Source organism: Scaptodrosophila lebanonensis, unplaced genomic scaffold (genome assembly GCF_003285725.1).
Source record: "Scaptodrosophila lebanonensis strain 11010-0011.00,11010-0021.00 unplaced genomic scaffold, SlebRS2 tig00000043-arrow-pilon, whole genome shotgun sequence".
NCBI classification, from domain to species: Eukaryota; Metazoa; Arthropoda; class Insecta; order Diptera; family Drosophilidae; genus Scaptodrosophila; species Scaptodrosophila lebanonensis.
The window spans coordinates 10,398,492-10,419,318 of NW_022060545.1; the positions used below are offsets into that span (position 1 = coordinate 10,398,492).

General features: G+C 39.2%; 3 protein-coding genes across 4 annotated transcripts; all 3 read left to right on the forward strand.

The window, feature by feature from the left end:
- Positions 1-522: 522 nt before the first annotated feature.
- Positions 523-8,462, forward strand: LOC115622754 (adenylyl cyclase X E-like). Its single transcript, XM_030516808.1, has 11 exons — positions 523-549; positions 3,798-4,576; positions 4,627-4,738; positions 5,222-5,552; positions 5,617-6,088; positions 6,627-6,798; positions 6,894-7,083; positions 7,236-7,330; positions 7,394-7,545; positions 7,619-7,751; positions 7,823-8,462. The coding sequence occupies exons 2-11, from the start codon at positions 3,812-3,814 to the stop codon at positions 8,386-8,388; spliced, it is 2,988 nt and encodes a 995-aa protein (XP_030372668.1). The 5' UTR covers positions 523-549; positions 3,798-3,811; the 3' UTR covers positions 8,389-8,462.
- Positions 8,463-8,488: 26 nt separating this feature from the next.
- Positions 8,489-13,259, forward strand: LOC115622833 (adenylyl cyclase X E-like). The gene is made up of 12 exons (XM_030516912.1): positions 8,489-8,614; positions 8,671-8,811; positions 8,872-9,025; positions 9,082-9,547; positions 9,603-10,352; positions 10,416-10,628; positions 10,699-10,945; positions 11,008-11,097; positions 11,161-11,429; positions 11,488-11,879; positions 12,164-12,385; positions 12,442-13,259. Exons 1-12 carry the CDS (start codon positions 8,489-8,491, stop codon positions 13,218-13,220), a joined length of 3,849 nt encoding a protein of 1,282 aa, XP_030372772.1. The 3' UTR covers positions 13,221-13,259.
- A 1,118-nt stretch (positions 13,260-14,377) lies between these two features.
- On the forward strand, positions 14,378-20,105 carry LOC115622714 (adenylyl cyclase X E-like). Of its 2 annotated transcripts, XM_030516751.1 has the most exons (11): positions 14,378-14,512; positions 14,569-14,709; positions 14,778-14,931; positions 15,262-16,477; positions 16,534-16,746; positions 17,658-17,904; positions 17,965-18,054; positions 18,113-18,381; positions 18,446-18,837; positions 18,989-19,210; positions 19,272-20,105. In XM_030516751.1, exons 1-11 carry the CDS (start codon positions 14,411-14,413, stop codon positions 20,048-20,050), a joined length of 3,825 nt encoding a protein of 1,274 aa, XP_030372611.1. In that variant the 5' UTR covers positions 14,378-14,410; the 3' UTR covers positions 20,051-20,105. The 2 variants fall into 2 exon arrangements, with proteins under 2 accessions (XP_030372611.1, XP_030372612.1); XM_030516752.1 differs by lacking the exons at positions 14,378-14,512; positions 14,569-14,709; positions 14,778-14,931; positions 15,262-16,477 and having other exon boundaries at positions 16,657-16,746; positions 17,737-17,904.
- The last annotated feature ends 722 nt before the right edge of the window (positions 20,106-20,827 follow it).

The following is a 20,827-nucleotide window of genomic DNA, read 5'->3' on the forward strand; positions in this document are numbered from 1 at the left end:
TTTAAACAAAACAATATCTTTTCCTTAAAAATCAAAAATAGCAAAAATGTGCGAGAAATTTCAAGAACGATATCCTTTCGACTATGCCAATGAACGTCGCTGGGAGCTCGCCTATCTTATTGTCAGTATGATCCTCGCTTATATCCCATCTACTCCCTCAGACAAATATCGCTCACTCTGCTCCAATTTAGAAAAAATGCAAGGAAGCTGGCTTGGAGGAGGAATACAAATTGTATCGCATACGATTGCGGATCAGCTATCTTGGAGTCTTTCTCATGCTGCATATAAGTCTCACAGTGGCTCACTGTATTCTGCTGCTGCTAACCTGCGAGGTGAGTGGGCAGATCAACCAATTTGAACAAATCCATATAGAAGTATGTATTCCCCAGCACCCATCCTTAATCTACATTGATGTTTATGTGTATATAGGGGGTGCTGTGATAATTACCCTACTGGTTCTGATCAATTTCCGCAAGGAGTTTGTGACAAAGCATGTATGGATAATGTATTTGACGTCGGTTCTGGCCGCTCTATGTGTAGTCAGTGTTGGTATGTATACTCACAAATCTAAAGATATTTCATATTTACCGATCTTCTCTCCCCTTTAAAAAAAAAAAACAAGTAAAAAAGCTAAAGTCGGGTCGCCCGACTTTGAAATACTCTGTACATATGTTTAGAATAATTAACAAAATTTAAAAGATTAGGAAAATTAAAAAAAAATTTAGATCGATTTTACCTCTTTCGGTATTCGAACTCACGTAAAGGGTGTATAATTGCACATTTACATAGCAATTGCGTCTATGTGAGTGTATATATGCGCGTGCAAGCATGTTTGCAGTCAACAAAAGCACCAGTATCAACAGCTGCGGGCAGCGCTGGAGCAGCAAATATATTTATGGCTTTAACTTCTTGTTAAATCGGTCTATCATAGTGAAACTTGGCATACGGACACATAATAACTAACTGGGGGTATTTATTTAAATTTTAGTTTGAAATTCCAAGAATTACGGGAGTTAGAGAAAATCGCGATTTGCTGGGGAGAGGGGGAGGGAGGGAAATTCAAAAAAAAAGATTTTCTGCGTATTCACATAAGGCAACTTGGACTTTAAATTTGATATCTCTAGGTCTTATAGTCTCCGAGATATAGGCGATTATACGAACGGCGGTACGGAAAAATCCCCATAGGGGGGAAGTGGGGGAAAAATCAAAAAAATAAAACAAACTCGTATAGCGTACACACATAAGGCATCTTTGTGCAAAATTTGGTGTCTATAGCTCTTATAGTCTCTGAGATCCAGGTGTTCATACGGACGGACAGACGGACAGACAGACAGACAGACAGGGCTAGATCGACTCGTCTCGTCAGGCTGATCAAGAATATATATTCTTTGTGGGGTCTGCCACGCCTCCTTCTGCCTGTTGCATTTTTCACTTCCCGCAAACCCTTCAAACCTCTTGTACATTTCATGTACAGAGTACAAAAACAGCGGTGTGTAGAAAAAATAATATACACTACGATATGTCGATTTTTAACTACTATTAAGAAAAATCAGTAGGAATTATATTCATTATTATGGGTTTTTGCAACACTTAGTAACAGATTTGTGTCTTTTATAATTTGCCAATCTGATTGACGTTCTTTTCTGACCCGGATCAGTACATACCACACATATACGGCTATCCTCGGTAGGGAACGACTTTGCTCCTTTGGTTGGAGGCTTCAACGTAGTTGCTATTGACACCTCAACAGGCTTTGCACTTACTGTGCTAGTTGGTTGAGAAGTCTGGCTTTTGACTTCTGGAAAAGTCACTCCTACCTTTTTATGTTTCGCGCAAGCGTACCGACATTCAAAAAGTGTTTGAAAATCGTTGGTGGGATGGATTCTCGGGCAATTGGAAGAGATACTTATACAATCGGATACAAGACTTCGATAAACGTAGAATTTCCGTCGAGGACCACTACATCGGCCCTCATGTCTATACCTATTGATAGTCAAGCAACTTTGGCGTCTTAACACGATGCAATTACCTAAAAAGAACTACCTTACATCTTCAGCGTATATATTTATTTAAAATCTTACCTTACATAAAATAATCCCACAAAATAATACAGTCAACCAATAAAGCCCATTCATTTTGGCCTATGAATTGAAACTATTCGTACAACTGCAACCAAAATTTAAAAGCAATTTGCACGCCTGTAATAGCGTTTAATGAAATCGAAGCGAATAATCACGTAATGAAGATGTTTAAAACATCAAGTGGAGAACAAAAGAAACACAATTCTTTCAAAAACCTTGTCTTAAACTGTGTTTTCTTACCAAGAGATATTTTTCCACTATAGAGCTAATAATTCTATTAGCTTATGCCTTTACATTAGTGCCCCAATTTTAGCTGATATTAAAAGCTTTTCTACATTAGCTTCAAACAACGAAATATGGCTCCTAATTTTTAGACGTTGAACAGCTAGTTGGAATCAGTATGGGTTTTATTTGTTAACAAATTTGTGTAGTCTCCGTTGATATGTATAGTGAGAAAACAAAATTCTTCTCTCGTGAATAACATTTACATGCTACAAAGGAAAACTGGGTGTTCAAAACATAATTTACACAACGAAATGTGGATTTTTACTTCTATTACGATAAATCTGTAGCATTTTATATAAGAAATTAGATTTCTTCTTCAAAAATTACCTTTTGGTGCGCGTTTCTGCAACTCCTTATAAAATTTGTGCCTTTTAAAATTTGCCATTCTGAACGATGTTCTTAACAGCTTGCGATATGTACGGCCTTCCTGGCCAGGCAACGGATTTATACCATGGGTTGTAGGATTCAATGTAGTTTCTATTGAAATATCAGCAGGAGGTGCACATTCTGTGGCAGTTGGTTCAGGTTGGTCAGGATTGCTCTTGACTTCTGGAAAAGTCACGCCTAGCTTTTTATGTTTCGCGCAAGCGTACCGACATTCAAAAAGTGTTTGAAAATCGTTGGTGGGATGCATTCTCGGGCAATTGGAAGAGATACTTATACAATCCGATATAAGACTTCGATAGACGTAGAATTTCCGCCGAGGTCCACTACATCGGCCTTCATGTCTATACCTATTGATAGTCAAGCAGTTTTGGCGTGTTAACCGGGCGCAACTACCTAAAAGGAACTGCATTACAGCTTCAGTGTATATATCTGTTTAAAATATTACCTCTGTCTCCACATAAAATTATCCCACAAAGTAGTACAAACAACCAACAGAATCCATTCATTTTGGCCTATGAAATGATACTATTTTTTTTACCACTTAACAAGTTAAAAGTTATTTGCACGTCTGTAATGCCGTTAAATGAAATCAAAGCGAATAAGCACATAATGGAGAATTGGTCTATATTCTAAAGTTATAAATAATATTGTCTCAATATGTTTCGAACAAAAGGAAAGCAATCATTTAGTACACCTATATAATGCAGTCTAAATACACGATCCCGGAGAACAGCTAATGTGTTTTTAGCAGTAGATATTTTCCCAATATAGAGCTAAGGGAGTAGCTTTTGCTTATTCGTTTCTTTAACTTAGATTAAAAATAAGAAGAAGAAAAAACAAAAGAATATAATAATCAAATATCAGAAGATTTTCTACGATAGCTTCAAACAACGAAACATGGCTCCTAAATCTTGCTAGTTGAACAGCTAATTCTAATCAGTATGGGCTTTACAAGTATTTGTAAATATTTATATTTTAAAAACTAACAATTCATTTAACTATTTAAAGTGACCTTTTTTACTGCCTTACCGCTTGTTTTTACAGATTTATTGCCGAATATGTACCATTACTATGCTGAAGATATAGCTCTGGGTTCGTTTTACGACACCTATGTACTATTTATGATATACATGTTTCTGCCCATACCGTTCATAAAGCCTCCCCTGGCTTTGGGCATATCAGTATCCATGATATATACTGGCTACTTCGTGTACTTTATGTCATCCACATACCATTACGAACTAACTGAAATAAGCACATACGATTATATGAGCCTCGATGTGGCGCATTACGTTTGCTTCAATCTGCTGGGCGCATTCTTTCGCTATATGTCCGAAATAATAATCCGCTCATCGTTTCTGGATCGCCATCAGTACGTTTTGGAGGACATTTGGTTGCGTAATGCCCGCAAGCAGGAACTAAAACTGCTTCACAACATATTGCCACCACAAATAGCACGTCCCATACAGGATTATATACGTAATCGAATTATTGCGGATAAGGATGGGGTTGGACATCCGAATTTAATATTCGAACGCATTATAAGCATACAATTGCATCCGCTAGTCTCCATTCTTTATGCGGATGTGGTCAACTATACCTATTTAACAACAACTCTTTCGGTGGAGACGCTGGTTTCGCTGCTGCATGATCTCTATGCTCGTTTCGATATGGCGGCCATACGATTTAAGGTTCAACGAATCAAATTCCTGGGCGACTGCTATTATTGCGTGGCTGGCCTTGTCCGCTCTAATCCTGATCATGCCAAAAGCTGTGTGGAACTGGGACTGAGCATGATTCGACATATAAGAGAAGTTCGGTACGTCATAAACTACAAACTATGTATTTCCCATATTTATCTGCTTAAATCGAGAAATCTTACAGGGAGGAATGGAAAGTAGACATCGATATGCGCATCGGTGTGCACTCTGGCGACCTTTTCGCTGGGGTTGTCGGCAAGGCCAAATTGCAATACGATGTTTGGGGTAAGTGCGGATTGAAGGGTCGAAGTTTTCCGGATGCCTTAACTGTGCTTCTATAGAGATGTCTGTGAGTCTGTAGAGATGTCTTCGTTGAAGGGAGTGGAAGAGATCTCAGCATGCTGAGTCTGCTTCTAACGAACTCCACTTATTACAAGCTGTTCCAAGTTTTAATTTCATTTTCTTTCTGCCCCCATAAGAATTGGAAGACAGGTTTAACAACATTTTTTCACTATTCTACAGGTCTTCACAGTTCTATATCAAGCACTTACTTCAATAAATTAGTTGGTTGTTAGTTCCTCCTTTACCACTAACAAGACATTACCTCCTAAGCATTACGAGATTTCCTATACCATCGCGTCTCTTACCTTTGCGCTTGTCAGCACATTTTTGGACTTAATATTGATAGACTATTTGTGGTTATGGCTGGTCCACAAACACATTAAGAGGAATGTACAAGTATAAAATATTATCAATTCTTTTCTGTAGGAACCGATGTTAAAATAGCCAATCGCTTGGAATCTACCGGCAGGGCAGGCTATGTTCACATCAGCAAGCAAGTGCTGCACATGCTGGGCGATGAGTATGAAGTGGAACCGGGACCAGAGGGAGCCGTTTCTGATGAGTTTCTGAAACACCACAATATCGTGACGTACTTGATTAAATCAGGAGATCCGGAAATCCTCACTGATAGTACCTACTCGCTCAAGATCATTGAATCATGGTCCGTCATAGGAGTTTCAAGGGAGAACAGCCTTTATGACTCCGCCAGTGTAGAACTACACAATGAGCTCCACAAAATGCCTGTTGGAGGCTTAAAGTGAGATCTAATCTGAAATATTTTGCGCGTTAAATATTACTGATCCATTTTTTTTTTTTTGAAGAATTATGGATTTGTTTAGCTGCAAGAAAGTGCAGAAGGTGGAGGAGGTGGAGGAAGAGGAAGAAAAGTTTCGTGATATGTCACTGTTCTGGCTTCACTTTCGTGATCCATCACATGAGTGGAACTATATGCGTCAACCGGACTATATGTTTAAGATCAGTATTCTGCTTGCCTGGTTCATTGGCGTCAGCCTCGTTGTAATGCAGCTGATAGATCAGAAAAACCCCAGTTGGATTACCAACGTAATCGATGTCGTACTCCTTGTGGGACTGAGCACCTTGCTCTTCATTACCTGGTACAAAACGATCTGCTATTGCAGACATGGAGACCGAGAGCTGTATACACTTACATACAGTCTCTTCAGCCATTTTATATTCCGCAGTGCAGATTATATACAAAAGAGCTTGGTGGTGCGCATGTGCATCTATATGTATGTGATTATCGTATACTTTGCTATTCTGTCGATCATGCTGGTAAGCTTTCAATCAGGGACTGTAATCATTACAAGTGTTATTATAAAAATAACAAAATTCTGATCATTTTTGTCATTTTATTCATTCTCTCACAATATGATGTTTAATTTGGAGTTTTATTTTACAACTTAATCAATTATTATTTTTGAGCAAAATCTCTTCGAAAAATACAAAATTACAACACGAGTTTTATTTCTGATCAAAAAATAAAACTTAAACAATACTCATTATTTTATGAGTTTTATTTTTGATCAAAAATTATTATTATTCATTAAGTTGTAAAATATAACGCAATATTAATCATTATATGGTGAGAGAATGAATAAAAATTTTAATTTTTAAATCATGGTGCACATAAATCATATGCACAGATAATCCTTAAAGTAGGATATGTGTTTAATCCTCGTTTTTTTAAAGTTCCTATAAGTGAATTATTTTTTTCTCTTTAAAAAAAACAAAAGAATCGTTATTTGCGGTTCCTAGCTTCAGTCCACCACCCATTTGTAAGCCTAGATTTGACTCTCTGCTCTGATTACAGGCGGGCTGCAGCCGCGATGAGTATGAAGTTCTGATGATTGATAGCAAGCTATATCACTACGATCTGGATGCCAACATGTGCTTCCATCCTTGGGTGATGAGCAATATGGTTTCACTCATCATTGGCATGAGCTTTATTTTCACTCGAATTCCATTTATGGCCAAAACTCTAGGTAAATTGATAAACAAAAGATGATATGTATATTATATATATTTATATTAATTATACGAATTTTTATTTATATACTATATTTTTACGATTTTTTAGTTGGCGGAATGGAAACTATCATATATATGGTCTTATTATTCTTTCAGTTCGAGTTTATTTTTCATCACAGCCCGACTACAAATCCGTTTTTTTTTACGGAGTATGCTCATAGCATGCTTATTGTTATGACCTTAGTCAGCATGTATCTGATGGAACGTCAAACCGAGTTTAACAATAAAGTTAATTTTAGGTAAGCCAAAGTTATAAAGTAATGGGATATTTTATAAAACTTTTAAATGCCAAGATGTATTGAGATATTGGGTTAAACAAACAATATGTTTTAATTCAATTCATATTCGTCTGCTTGTTGTTAATAAATATTAATTTAACTGTCCCTTACAGCTGGCGGGTGGAGCTCATGAAGAAGCAACGCGATGCCCATTTGACGAATGAATCTATTTTAATAATGCTTAACAATATATTGCCCTCTCACGTGGGTAAGTGTCCGCTGCATCTTGATTTTAAATTGCTCTCAATACCTCAATAACTCTTGCTTAAAGTTAACGTTTATTTAACGTCGCTGGCCAAGGGCGAACTATATTATGAAAACTACGATATGGTGGCCGTTATGTTTGCCTCAATTAAGGACTTCAATATAGATTTAGCAAACTTGCGGCTGTTAAACGAAATTATATCCGAATTCGACAAGCTCGTATGTTCATCCCCATATACTATCTACATACTTGTATCTTACATCCATATGTATCTTCTCTTTACTTATCCAGCTATCCTTCTATAAGGACTACTATATGGTGGAGAAGATTAAAATAGTTAGTTGCACCTATATGGCTGCTTGCGGTCTAGACCTAGCACTGTCCGATGGCATCAGCAGGGAGTATGGCTCTATAAAAGATGAGGGTAAGTGGTTGGACTGGGTTTGTGGGTTTCTAAAATTAACCGACCTGTGGCATTCTCTCAATCCCACGTAGTGGAACGCGCTCGACAGGCACGCGCAAGTCTTGGAGACCAGAGTCAGAACAATGAGGAGGTTGTCTTTGTGCTCACCACATTTGCCCTCGATATGATGCGCACCCTGTGGGCCTTCAACAATCTATATTTGATGCAACATATGCCCTACGATCGCGCTTTATCGACCGGCATCATGAGCATTGGAATATCGTGTGGTCAGGTGATGGCCGGAGTAGTGGGGGCCTCGCAGCCCCACTATGATATCTGGGGTGATCCGGTGAATATGGCTTCACGAATGGATAGTACTGGGGTGCCAGGAAAAATTCAAGTTACCGAAAATACAGCCCTCATATTGCGAGAGTTCGGTATACAGTGCAATTATCGGGGCATGACAATGGTAAAGGGCCGTGGCCAAATACCCACCTATTTCGTAGGCATTGACGAGGACTACTATTTCAAGAATCATGGTGATAGTGCTCGGCGACCACGACACGGAGATGGACAGACCCGTAACTTTTTGCTTGAACAGCGAGAGTCTAATGCTGTGCCAACAGATAACATTAAAAACAATGACTTTCAAATGTAGAACATACTATATGTTTGGTTGATTCAGTAACTTGAGTTTTTACACTCAAAATAAATAGTAGAACAAAAAGTAAATATAGTCTTTCCCAACAAATCGCATCATGACAGAACAAACAGAAATAAAACCCGATGAAAATCCTATAGAAGAGATATCTAGTCAGGGATCTTTCGATGAGGAGTTCACAACTGGCGAGAATTTGAAGAAATGGGACTGGCATATATTACGCGTAAGCTCCATTCTGTTAAAGTTATCTTCTCCAAACTTATGCTTGATGGGCCTTAGACAAAATGCATCAGCTTGGGCATCGAGAAACTCTTTTGGCGATATGTCGAGCGTTTAATGATTACCAATATAGCGCTCTATCAGTTTACAATTGTGACATTACTGCTTTTTCACATACTATGTCTTATATTTGGCGCTGTGGTAAGCGGCTACTTCCAACTAATTTATCTTAATACAACCAATTGAATGTTCGATATGCAGGAACACAATTATTCCATTACGCTGTATGGGGTCGGTATGGTGCTGGTGCCGGTAGTTCTCTTCGCTAATTTCAGACAAATCGACAGAGGTAAGCGGAAGAGACCCTGGGCCGCAATCTCAAGCTGGGCGGTTACTCTGATACTGACACTCATGGGTAAATTTTCTCTACACTTCCAACTTCTTTTTATATACATATCATGCTTATTGCAGATATCGGTGTTGGTCTTTGGATATCAGACTACACCGGCATTGTGATTCCTTGTTACGATCACATCGTAGTGGTATCGATCTATCTATCTCTGCCAATTGGCGTCAAAGTAGAGGCTCCCTTACTAGGCGCCACTGTATCCTTATTGTACTTTCTTGATGTAGTTTTTATTTATCGGAAAGCCCGACGTTTGCAATTTTTTCACTTATTAGACTACGCCATCTATCTTTTTACACTGAACTTTATTATGGCAATATTCCCATTTTTCCGTGAGGTTAACTTACGCAAAAAGTTACTGGGCCGCCGCCAACTCCTACAGGAACACTATCTACTAAAGGCTGCAGTGGAAAACGAGACAGCCCTAATACATTGTATTCTGCCACAGCGCATTGCAGATACGCTTAAAGGGGATATACGAAAACGCATAAAACAGAAAGGAATCCAACGATATATGGTTCCTGCTTTTCGGTGAGTATATGGGATTCTAATTGGTGCGCTCATTCCTTCACTTTTTCCAGTACAGCACCCTATTTGTAGAGCCCCATTCGAATGTCTCCATCCTATCGGCTGAAATCATGAATTACACTTCGCTTACCACCACTATGGAAGTTAAGGAATTGGTTATGTTCCTGCATGATCTCTTTGTCAGGTTCGATGTGGCTGCTGAGAAGAACGAGACGCAACGCATTCAGTTTCTGGGAGATCGCTATATTTGCGTGGCCAGCATCCCAAAACCGAACCCGGCACATGCCAAATGCTGTGTGGACTTGGGCCTGGAGATGATCAGCATTGTAAGCGCCATAAACGAGCGGAGACATCTCATTATTGACATGCGCATCGGTGTAAATTCGGGGGAAATTTTTACTGGAGTTGTTGGCTCCGTTAAGTGGCAATACGATATTTGGTCACCAGATGTGGATATTACCTATCGCTTGTCCGAAACGGGAAGGGTTGGCAAAGTACATGTTACAGAACGCACATTGAAGCTGCTAGAGAATGAATACGTTTACAGCGAAGGCACTGAGCGAGCCAGGAATGATCCGGTTTTCGTTCGGGATCTCATCAAAACATATTTGGTATCGAAAATGCGGGACTCTGTGCTAAGCATACAAATAGAGGAATATTCCAGGCGCAACATAAGAGAGTCTCTGGCGAGCTTAAGCTCAAATATCGTTCCCTTAAAATCAGACCAAGATATGTTCAAAGAGATACGTCGTAAGACAAAAGATGGCATGATTGAAGAAGTCGAGAACATGGCTACGGGTCGGACACAGTATGCGAAATCATGTATACTTTTTAGATTAACCAGTTGACTATTTTGTATATATACTCGCAGATTTTCACGCATTTTTAACTTCTCGAAGAAGTCAAAGGACACCGCTGAGGACTTTCTGTTCAAGACGCAGGTTACATCGGTTTTCATGCTATTTCGGAACGCAAAAGATGAGTGGAAATATTGTAACCAATCTGATGTTCTTATGAAATACACAATGTTCCTCACTTTTTTTGCTGGCATCATGATATTTTTAAAAATTGCGGTACAGAAGTAGTAAGTGAATGTACTTCCAGCTCAACTTGATTAACTTGATTGATATAATACATTTGCAATTAATTTCCAGCACTACGTTGAAGCAAATGTGGCAATTGATTTTACTGCTCATCGTGTTGGCTCTTATGTTCCTGTGCGCTTTCTTCCAGAAATTATGGCTTAGGTATGGTCGGGAGACAGTCTGGCAGCAGCCCAGATTCACCCTGACGCGCTGGATTATTTTAGCATCTGAGTTAATTGAAAACCGCCTGTTAGTTCGTATGATACTGTGCTGCCTAAGTTTCGCGATTCTATATACAATGGCTACAATACAAGTGGTAAGTTTTTTGCTCCCCTCACATCCGCTGCGGGACTACCCACATATTACAATTTCCTACAGATGGACTGTCCACATAAGGCTTTCGAACTGGAATTAATTGAAGCCGAGCTAAGCGATACAATACCAGCACACATTTGCTTTCGACCATGGGTATTTTTTGTCCACTCAAATGTTTCTAGATCTACAAGTATAATGCAAGTACAATTTTTGCAGGCCATCACACACAATATTGTAATAGTGGTCTTGACAATAATACTTTTCTTTGGCGTGCCTATGATGTACAAGCTCGGCATTTGTGGCCTAATCATTATTTCGTACATCTTCACCATCAATTTGACATATGACTTTGCCTATGAACGATCCGAAACGACAAATTGGTTCTTTCGCGCCGAGGCTGGACACACATGGTATGTGGTAGCGTTCTTTCTAATGCTCATCATCAAGGAGCGACACATCACATTTGTGAACAAGGTGGATTACTCGTAAGTTTCTGCTGCGTTGTTAAAATCCATAAAAACTTTATATTTTGATTACGAGTAGCTCGAGATTACGGTATGAGATGGAACAGAAACGAACGGAGAAAACAAATCGAACGATTAAAATACTAATGGCCAACATCCTGCCCCTGCATGTGGGGGAACTGTTTTTGGAGAAGCGGCGCAAGAACGAATTTTTCTACGAACAAATAGATAAGGTTGCCGTTATGTTCGCTCAGATTGTCAGCGTTGATGTCGACCGCCTGGGACTGCGAGTCCTGAACGAATTCATTTGTTACTTTGATGATCTTCTAGACCAGTTCCAGAGTAGATTCAAAATAGAGAAGATAAAAGTGGTCGGTTGGACTTATATGGCCGCTTGTGGTTTGCAGGTGGACCGCTTTTCGGACCTATCGGTCACAACGGTTGACGATGACGATGACGAGGAAAACAGAAGTATTTGATGGTTTTATAATTAATTGCTTTTCCTGTCTTTAAGATTTCTCCACGAGTTTGCATTTTTCCCCATCCCTTCTTCCCTACTGAGCTGAATTTTCTGAATTTAAATGCGGAAAAGCATTTCCTCTTATCCGATTGTCCGGCCTTTTATCGTTTCCGTCCTCTTCCACAGACTGATGATAGAATCGTGTCAACTTTTTTCATACAAAAGACAGTAAAAGACATGTAGATTCGACTTTTTCAAATATACAAGTATATTGCATTATCGTATTAATTTTCAGGTAGTGTGCGTTTTGATACGAACATCGATAATTCTTCAGACGATTGGTTCGTAGATCGAAGATTTGTAAGGCCAAAAAAACATCGTTTCCTTAGAGCCGACGATGAGTGCGTTTTCATAATGAGCCAATTCGCATTAGAATTATTGCGAGTAACTCGGGAGCTTAGAGTGCAGAATATATTCCTAGACAATGGAAGAAACATTCGGGGAATGTTAAAAATCGGTGCGTTATTTCTTATCCATTAACTAAACCTCTATATATATTCTTGCCTACCCCAGGAATCTCCCACGGAACTGTCTCCGCTGGAGTGGTAGGCATTTCGAAACCGCACTATGATCTGTGGGGACATCCAGTTAACCTTGCCTCCGAAATGAGTAACACCGGTGTCTTAGATGCCATCCATGTGAGTGAGCGAACCGCAGTGGTTTTACGGCGCTATGACATCAGATGTGATTATCGCGGACAGACATCTTGTAAGAGTCTGGGCGAACTACCCACCTATTTAGTCGCAGTCGATGAATCATCAAATTTTATGCCTAACGAAGATGAAGACCTATATCCTGGTCAGTTTATGGACGACAATGAGGATATGGAAATTGTTGAGCGTTTGTCAGTCGGCTCAAGGGATTCCCTATTTCTGTCACCTTCAGATTATATTTTGAACATAAAGAGCAGCGAACCCGGTCAAACGGGGTCGCATTTGGAAGATGATACAGATTATGAGGAGGAGAAGGAGTTCATTCAAACACTCATACCAAAAAGCGATTCTATTTATTCAATAACGAGCAAGACTTTAAAAACATCTTCATCTTTCGGTAAAAAAACTCGCAGCACATTATTTCATCGAAAGAAGGACAAAAGAAGGTTGCAGATGGATACATCCAATATCGTTACGCAAACATTGCCTGATGAAAGCATGGAGCCAGATGAAAACGCACACGAAGAAGAGGAGGAGCAGGAACGCGAGACAGGATCCGAAAAAGACAAAAACCGTTTGAGTGGCGGTGCACCCAACTTTTACCTTGAAGATATTGAAGATAATGATTCAGATGCTTAAATACATAGTCTATACTACTCGTATATACTGAAAATATCATTACCTTTGTTTGAATTTGTTTTTTATTAACGTTCTCGAAGGTGTAGTCTTTGACGGTATGTGGTTCAGATTAAGCATAAACAGGCATGCCACACTAGCGGATAACCCTCCTCGCTTTGAGACACCCTATATTCTGAAAGGTCATGTTACCTATTGGAGATAAGACTCTTCATCTTCTTCCGACTTTAAGCCCTGAAGCTGCTAAGTTGAGTTCTCTCGTATTTGATTAAGTTCGCCATCCTGCTACAAAATCAATGAATGCTGGTCTTATTACCGAAACAAATGGCCTCTTCATTCCGATTTATACTATTCACCAAAGGAAAGGCATATTGGGAATTCGACAAACCTACAGTACGAGTTACTGTATTACAAATTGAGCCTTTCAGTAAAACAAACGTGCGAGTATTTTCTACAGTGTGATTTCTAAAATCTTAACTAAATCTAATCAAGGAGTCCACATATATCTAAGAAGAGGAGGATAGGAGAATTTTCATACCAAGTTCGGTTATTCTAGCTCTTATACTTCCCGATATCCTTGCGTTCATACAGACAGACGGATAGATGGACGATCTGTATCGATTCGTCTTGTCATAGAAATCATGAAGATAAGCCTAACCCTCGCTTAACAAGGGGGTTGCGTTCCTAGAACAGAGAAATCGTGTTAAACGAGACAAAATTGAGTTAAAGAAATGCGCTTCTTTTTTTTAATATTTATAAACTTCTATCGTGTTAAAAGGGAAAAGATAGCAAATTTTTAATCATCTTTAACCGAGTGCGTATTAAAATAGATCGTGTTAAGCGAGAGCTAAGAACGTCCGGCACGCATACTTCTATGTGTTACATGTACACTCGCACAAAACTAGTACCATTACCATTTGTACCTAAATGGGCATCAAAATTAAGTAAATAATTATTTTGTTTACTTCTTATCACAAAGGAACCTAATCAAAGGACCTCTAGACTTTTTCTGTAGTGGGCGGAAAAACAATACATATATATGCCGGCGGTATATATAAATTTCTTCGACAATTTCTAGAACATGAAGGTCACCTATCTGTAGAATAGAATAAAATGCCTAATTATTATATAGCAACAAGAGTTTCTATACTCAAACTAAATTCAAATATTGTTTTTTTTTTCCAGGCCGCATCATGGGCACAGATGAAAAAATCGAAGAAGACTTTTTGGATAATGCATCTTTTAATGGTGAATATATATCTGGAGAAAGGAAATTGGATTGGGAAGTTATGCGCGTAAGCTCAGTTTTCTGCCTGTCCGATTCTTTAATGTAATGTCACAAGATCTTTAGATTAAATGCAGCAATCTTGGATTGGAGAAATATTATAAGCGATATGATGAACGAGTGATGGTATCAAATCTGGCCCTCTTTCAGTTCATTGTTGTGTCAATAATTTCTTTTCATATTGTATGTCTCTTATTAGGCGCTGTGGTAAGTGAATTGCATAAATGAATTGGTTGAATAAGATAGTTATATCAACATATCCATATGCTGCGCAGGAACACAGTTTATCACTTATTCTGTATGCAGCTGCTTTATTTCTGGTGCCGGTAGCCCTCTTTATTAATTTCAAAGATACCAAGAAAGATAAGCGCATGCCACGGTGGCGCGTTATTTCAAGCTGGGTGGCTGCTCTGATACTGACATTTATGGGTATATCTTGACCCCAAAGTACCACTATGTTAGGATTTTGTGATAGATGTGAAAGGTAATGAAGACTCACTAAAATATAACCATTAAATAAATATATAGATATATAGTGCCTGACGCATAATCTTATCATAGTGGTACCTTTCTTCCAAGGGTGGTATAACATCTGTCTTCAATATCTATAGAAGGTGAATAGAACGAAAAAATAATAAATATTTTACAAGAGAGACTGTTCATTGTCCGAATCAAAATCACCTTCTAGTTGGTAATCGATCAGATGTTATCACACTCTTTTCTTTTAAGTACATTCCTCTCTAATCACACTATTTCCAGACATCGGTGTGGGTCTTTGGATATCTGATTATACCGGCATTGTGATTCCTTGTTACGATCACATTGTAGTAATATCGATATATCTTTTTCTACCCGTTCGCATCGTTAGCCGTTCAATTATCTTGGGCTTAGCTGTATCGTTACTTTACTTCGTTCACCTGATTTATGTTTATTGGAAAGCACAACGTTTACAATTGACGCACCTATTAGGTTATGCAATCTATCTCCTGTCGCTGAACCTTCTATCGACAATTTTCCCCCTTCTGCGCGAGTTCTATATGCGCCAAGTACTGTTGGGGCGCCGAAAACTCCTGCAAGAAAAATTTTTGCTATCAGCAGCAATGGAAAATGAGACAGCCCTAATAAATACGATACTGCCTCAACTAATTGCCGATACGCTGAAGGAAGATATCAGAAAGCGTATAGAGAAGAGAGGACGACGCAGCTCGTTGTGGCCTGTCCGTCGGACGCTATTTGTAGAGCCCCATTCAAATGTCTCCATCCTATCCGCTGACATCATGAATTACACTGCGCTTACCACCACTATGGAAGTTAAGGAATTGGTTATTTTCCTGCATGATCTTTTTGTCAGGTTCGATGTGGCTGCTGAGAAGAACGAGGTACAGCGCATTAAGTTTCTGGGCGATCGGTACACCTGCGTGGCCAGCATCCCAAAACCGAACCCGGCACATGCCAAATGCTGTGTGGACTTGGGCCTGGAGATGATCAGCATTGTCAGCGCTATAAGCGAGCGACGACAACTCATTATTGACATGCGCATCGGTGTGAACTCGGGGGAAATTGTTGCCGGGGTTATCGGCTCCATTAAATGGCAATATGATATTTGGTCACCAGATGTGGATATTGCCTATCGCTTGTCCGAGACGGGGAGAATCGGCAAAGTGCATGTTACAGAACGCACGTTAATGTTACTCGAAAATGAATACCTTTATAGCGAAGGCACTGAGCGAGCCAAGCAGGATCCGGTTTTCGTTCGGGACCTCATCAAAACATATTTGGTATCGAAAATGCGAGACTCTGTGCTAGACATACAAATAGAGGAATATGCCAGGCGTGACATTAAAGGGCCTTTGGCCAAATTGAGCGCAGGTACCATTCCTTTGAAAACAGACCTAGATATGTACAATGAGATACGCTTCAAGACAAAATCTAGTATGATTGAAGAAGTCGAAAACATGGCGTCGGGTCACGCAGGGTAAGCTAAAAAAAAGTGACGATATATACTATAGTGACGACATAAACAATTTTCAGATTTGCTCGTATATTTGACTTCTCGAAGAACTCCAAAAGTTCCGCCGAGGACAACCTCTTCAAATCGCGGGTTACCGCCGTTTTTTTGTTGTTTCGAAATGGAGAAGAAGAATGGAAGTTCATTAACGTACCGGATGTGCTTATGAAATACACGTGTTTCGCGGCAGTTGTTGCTGGCCTAATGATATTCCTTAAAATTGCAACCCAAGACTAGTAAGTAGTTGTATATAATTATAATTCCCGGTTATTTCTGTTCCCTGTACCCGAACGATAAAACAGCTATGGAGTTATCAAATTAGTCTGTTTTATACGCAGAGTATTACAAGTCATAAAAAGCCGTAATATTTTAAAAAGCTCCCATCGTTCTTAACGATAACTTATTTGATTATGAAGATATTTCAATTTTTATTCTCATGAGATTTTTGTAGTCTCTCAACAAAAAATAAATAAAATAAAATATCTACTATAGAAAAGATTAGTACAACAGATTTAGTATGCATAGTTGAATTGCTATAGAAACGGTACAGGGTATTCATGAGTCGGCTTGGACGACTTTAATATATATATTATACTCGTTTGTATATTGTGCCCTACACTGCATAGTCCAATGGTGCTACACCTAATTCTGTTTTTACACGGTTCTGATTTAACACGGTTTGAAGATTAAAAATTGTATATTTGGTGCACAATTTTATTCCATTTAACACGATTAAAAATGACATGATCAATGTCCTTTTTACACGGGTTTTTTACGCGACTTTTTCTGAAACCAATCTACCGTGTAAAAACAGAATTAGGTGTATATTGAGTTTGGGGTGATTGCTTATAACACCCAGAAGGATGAATGGTAACCACTTGTTATACCTAGCATACCCATAGTTTTTTTTTTTTTGACTCAGATCATTCTGAGCGATATAATTTAAAAATAGTGTTTGTTTCAAAAAATTGTTTAAAGCTATGGGAACCAATTGCACCTCTGATGGTTTTTGTAAGAAGGGTAAAAAATTCTTTCAAATGAATGGTTAGATAATAGTGGAACATTAGGACGACACAGTGAAGTGCACATATATAGCTTCGGTTCAGACGAAGATAACTTTTCAGCTCGCTTTTCAATTAATTCCTAGCACTAGGATAAAGCACACGAAGCAGTTATTATTAATGCTTGTCGTGTTGTTTATTATATTCGTGTGCGCTTTCTTTAAGAAATTCTGGACAATGTGTAGTCGAGTAGCTTTGTGGGATCTCCCAACATTTTTCCTGTGGCGCTGGCTTTATTTCGTATCTGACTTTATAGAACAGAAGCTAGTAGTTCGCCTGTTTCTGTGTTTTTTAATTTCAATGATTCTCTACTTAATGGCTACGAAACAAGTGGTAAGATACCCAGCTTTTTTCAAGTCTTATTAAAAGGTTAATGATTGCCATTCTTTTCAGATGGACTGTCGGTATAAAGCTTTCGAACTGGAACTGATTGAAGCTGCGCTTAGCAATACCATCCCAAAAGACATTTGCTTCCGACCCTGGGTATTTTCAGTTTTTCAATTCCCTTTTAGCCGAATAATGGAAGTCAAATAATTTGCAGGCCATCACCCATAATATCATCCTCGTAATTTTGATAACGTTCTGCTTCTTTAGCATGCCTCTGATCTTCAAACTTGCAGTCGGTCTCATACTCATAGGTGCGTACATCATCACAATAAATGTAACATATGACTTTGCCTATGAGCGTTCCGAGACGACGAATTGGTTCTTTCGTGCCGAGGCTGGACACACATGGTATGTGGTATCGATCTATCTACTGCTGATCCTGAAAATGCGGTACAACACATTTGCCAAGAAGTTTAATTACTAGTAAGGGTCGTGTCGATAGTATAGTCGCTCTAGTCGTTCGTTAATTTTACGTTATTTTTATTAGCATGCAATTGCGCTTTGAAGATGAGCAGAAAAGAACGGAAAACACAAACAAATCTATCAGAGTACTAATGGCCAACATCCTGCCCCTGCATGTGTGGGATATGTTTTTGGAGAAGCGGCGCAAGAACGAGTTTTTCTACGAACAAATAGATAAGGTTGCCGTTATGTTCGCTCAGATTGTCAGCGTTGATGTCGACCGGCTGGGACTGCGAGTCCTGAACGAGTTCATCTGCTACTTTGATGATCTTCTAGACCAGTTCCAGAGTAGATTCAAAATAGAGAAGATAAAAGTGGTCGGTTGGACTTATATGGCCGCCTGTGGTCTGGAGGTGGATCGAATTTCTGACCGTTCAAACACAACAATTGATGATGATGATGAAGATGATAACAGAAGTACCTTATGATTTCTTTACTCGCACCCGTTTCTTTCTTATTCTATTTTTTAGTTATCTCTCTCTCTCTCTCTCTCTCTCTCTCTCTCTCTCTCTCTCTCTCTCTCTCTCCAATCTCAATATAATGTATTATCATCTTTTAACGTTTGCAGGTAGTGTTCGTTTTGATATGGTTTTAGATAAAACAACTGATGATTGGTTCTCCGATCAAAGATCGTTAAAGCCACGGCAACATAAGTTTCTAAGACCGAACGACGAGTGCGTTCTCGTTCTGACTAAGTTCGCATTGGAACTGTTGCGGGGATCTCGAGAACTTTCAGCCAAGAATATGTTTTTAGAAAATGACAGAAATATTGGAGGATCGTTGAAAATCGGTGCGTTTTTCTACATCTTTCTTTCGCATTCACTAACCCGCTCAGTCGCTGTTTCACACAGGCATCTCCCACGGACCTGTCTCCGCTGGAGTGGTAGGCATTTCGAAACCGCACTATGATCTGTGGGGACATCCAGTTAACCTTGCCTCCGAAATGAGTAACACCGGTGTCTTAGATGCCATCCATGTGAGTGAGCGAACCGCAGTGGTTTTACGGCGCTATGACATCAGATGTGATTATCGCGGACAGACATCTTGTAAGAGTCTGGGCGAACTACCCACCTATTTAGTCGCAGTCGATGAATCATCAAATTTTATGCCTAACGAAGATGAAGACCTATATCCTGGTCAGTTTATGGACGACAATGAGGATATGGAAATTGTTGAGCGTTTGTCAGTCGGCTCAAGGGATTCCCTATTTCTGTCACCTTCAGATTATATTTTGAACATAAAGAGCAGCGAACCCGGTCAAACGGGGTCGCATTTGGAAGATGATACAGATTATGAGGAGGAGAAGGAGTTCATTCAAACACTCATACCAAAAAGCGATTCTATTTATTCAATAACGAGCAAGACTTTAAAAACATCTTCATCTTTCGGTAAAAAAACTCGCAGCACATTATTTCATCGAAAGAAGGACAAAAGAAGGTTGCAGATGGATACATCCAATATCGTTACGCAAACATTGCCTGATGAAAGCATGGAGCCAGATGAAAACGCACACGAAGAAGAGGAGGAGCAGGAACGCGAGACAGGATCCGAAAAAGACAAAAACCGTTTGAGTGGCGGTGCACCCAACTTTTACCTTGAAGATATTGAAGATAATGATTCAGATGCTTAAATACATAGTCTATATCTACTCGTATATGCTGAAAATATCATTACCTTTGTTTGAATTTGTTTTTTATTAACGTTCTCGAAGGTGTAGTCTTTGACGGTATGTGGTTCAGATTAAGCATAAACAGGCATGCCACACTAGCGGATAACCCTCCTCGCTTTGAGACACCCTATATTCTGAAAGGTCATGTTACCTATTGGAGATAAGACTCTTCATCTTCTTCCGACTTTAAGCTCTGAAGCTGCTAAGTTGAGTTCTCTCGTACTTGATTAAGTTCGCCATCCTGCTACAAAATCAATGAATGCTGGCCTTATTACCGAAACAAATGGCCTCTTCATTCCGATTTATACTATTCACCAAAGGAAAGGCATCTTGGGAATTCGGCAAACCAACAGTACGAGTTCCTGTATTACAAATTGAGTCTTTCAGTAAAACAAACGTGCGAGTATTTTCTACAGTGTGATTTCTAAAATCTAAACTAAATCTAATCAAGGAGTCCACATATATCTAAGAAGAGGAGGATAGGAGAATTTTCATACCAAGTTCGGTTATTCTAGCTCTTATATTTCCCGATATCCTTGCGTTCATACAGACAGACGGATAGATGGACGATCTGTATCGATTCGTCTTGTCATAGAAATCATGAAGATAAGCCTAACCCTCGCTTAACAAGGGGGTTGCGTTCCTAGAACAGAGAAATCGTGTTAAACGAGACAAAATTGAGTTAAAGCAATGCGCTTCTTTTTTTTTAATACTTTTAAACTTCTATCGTGTTAAAAG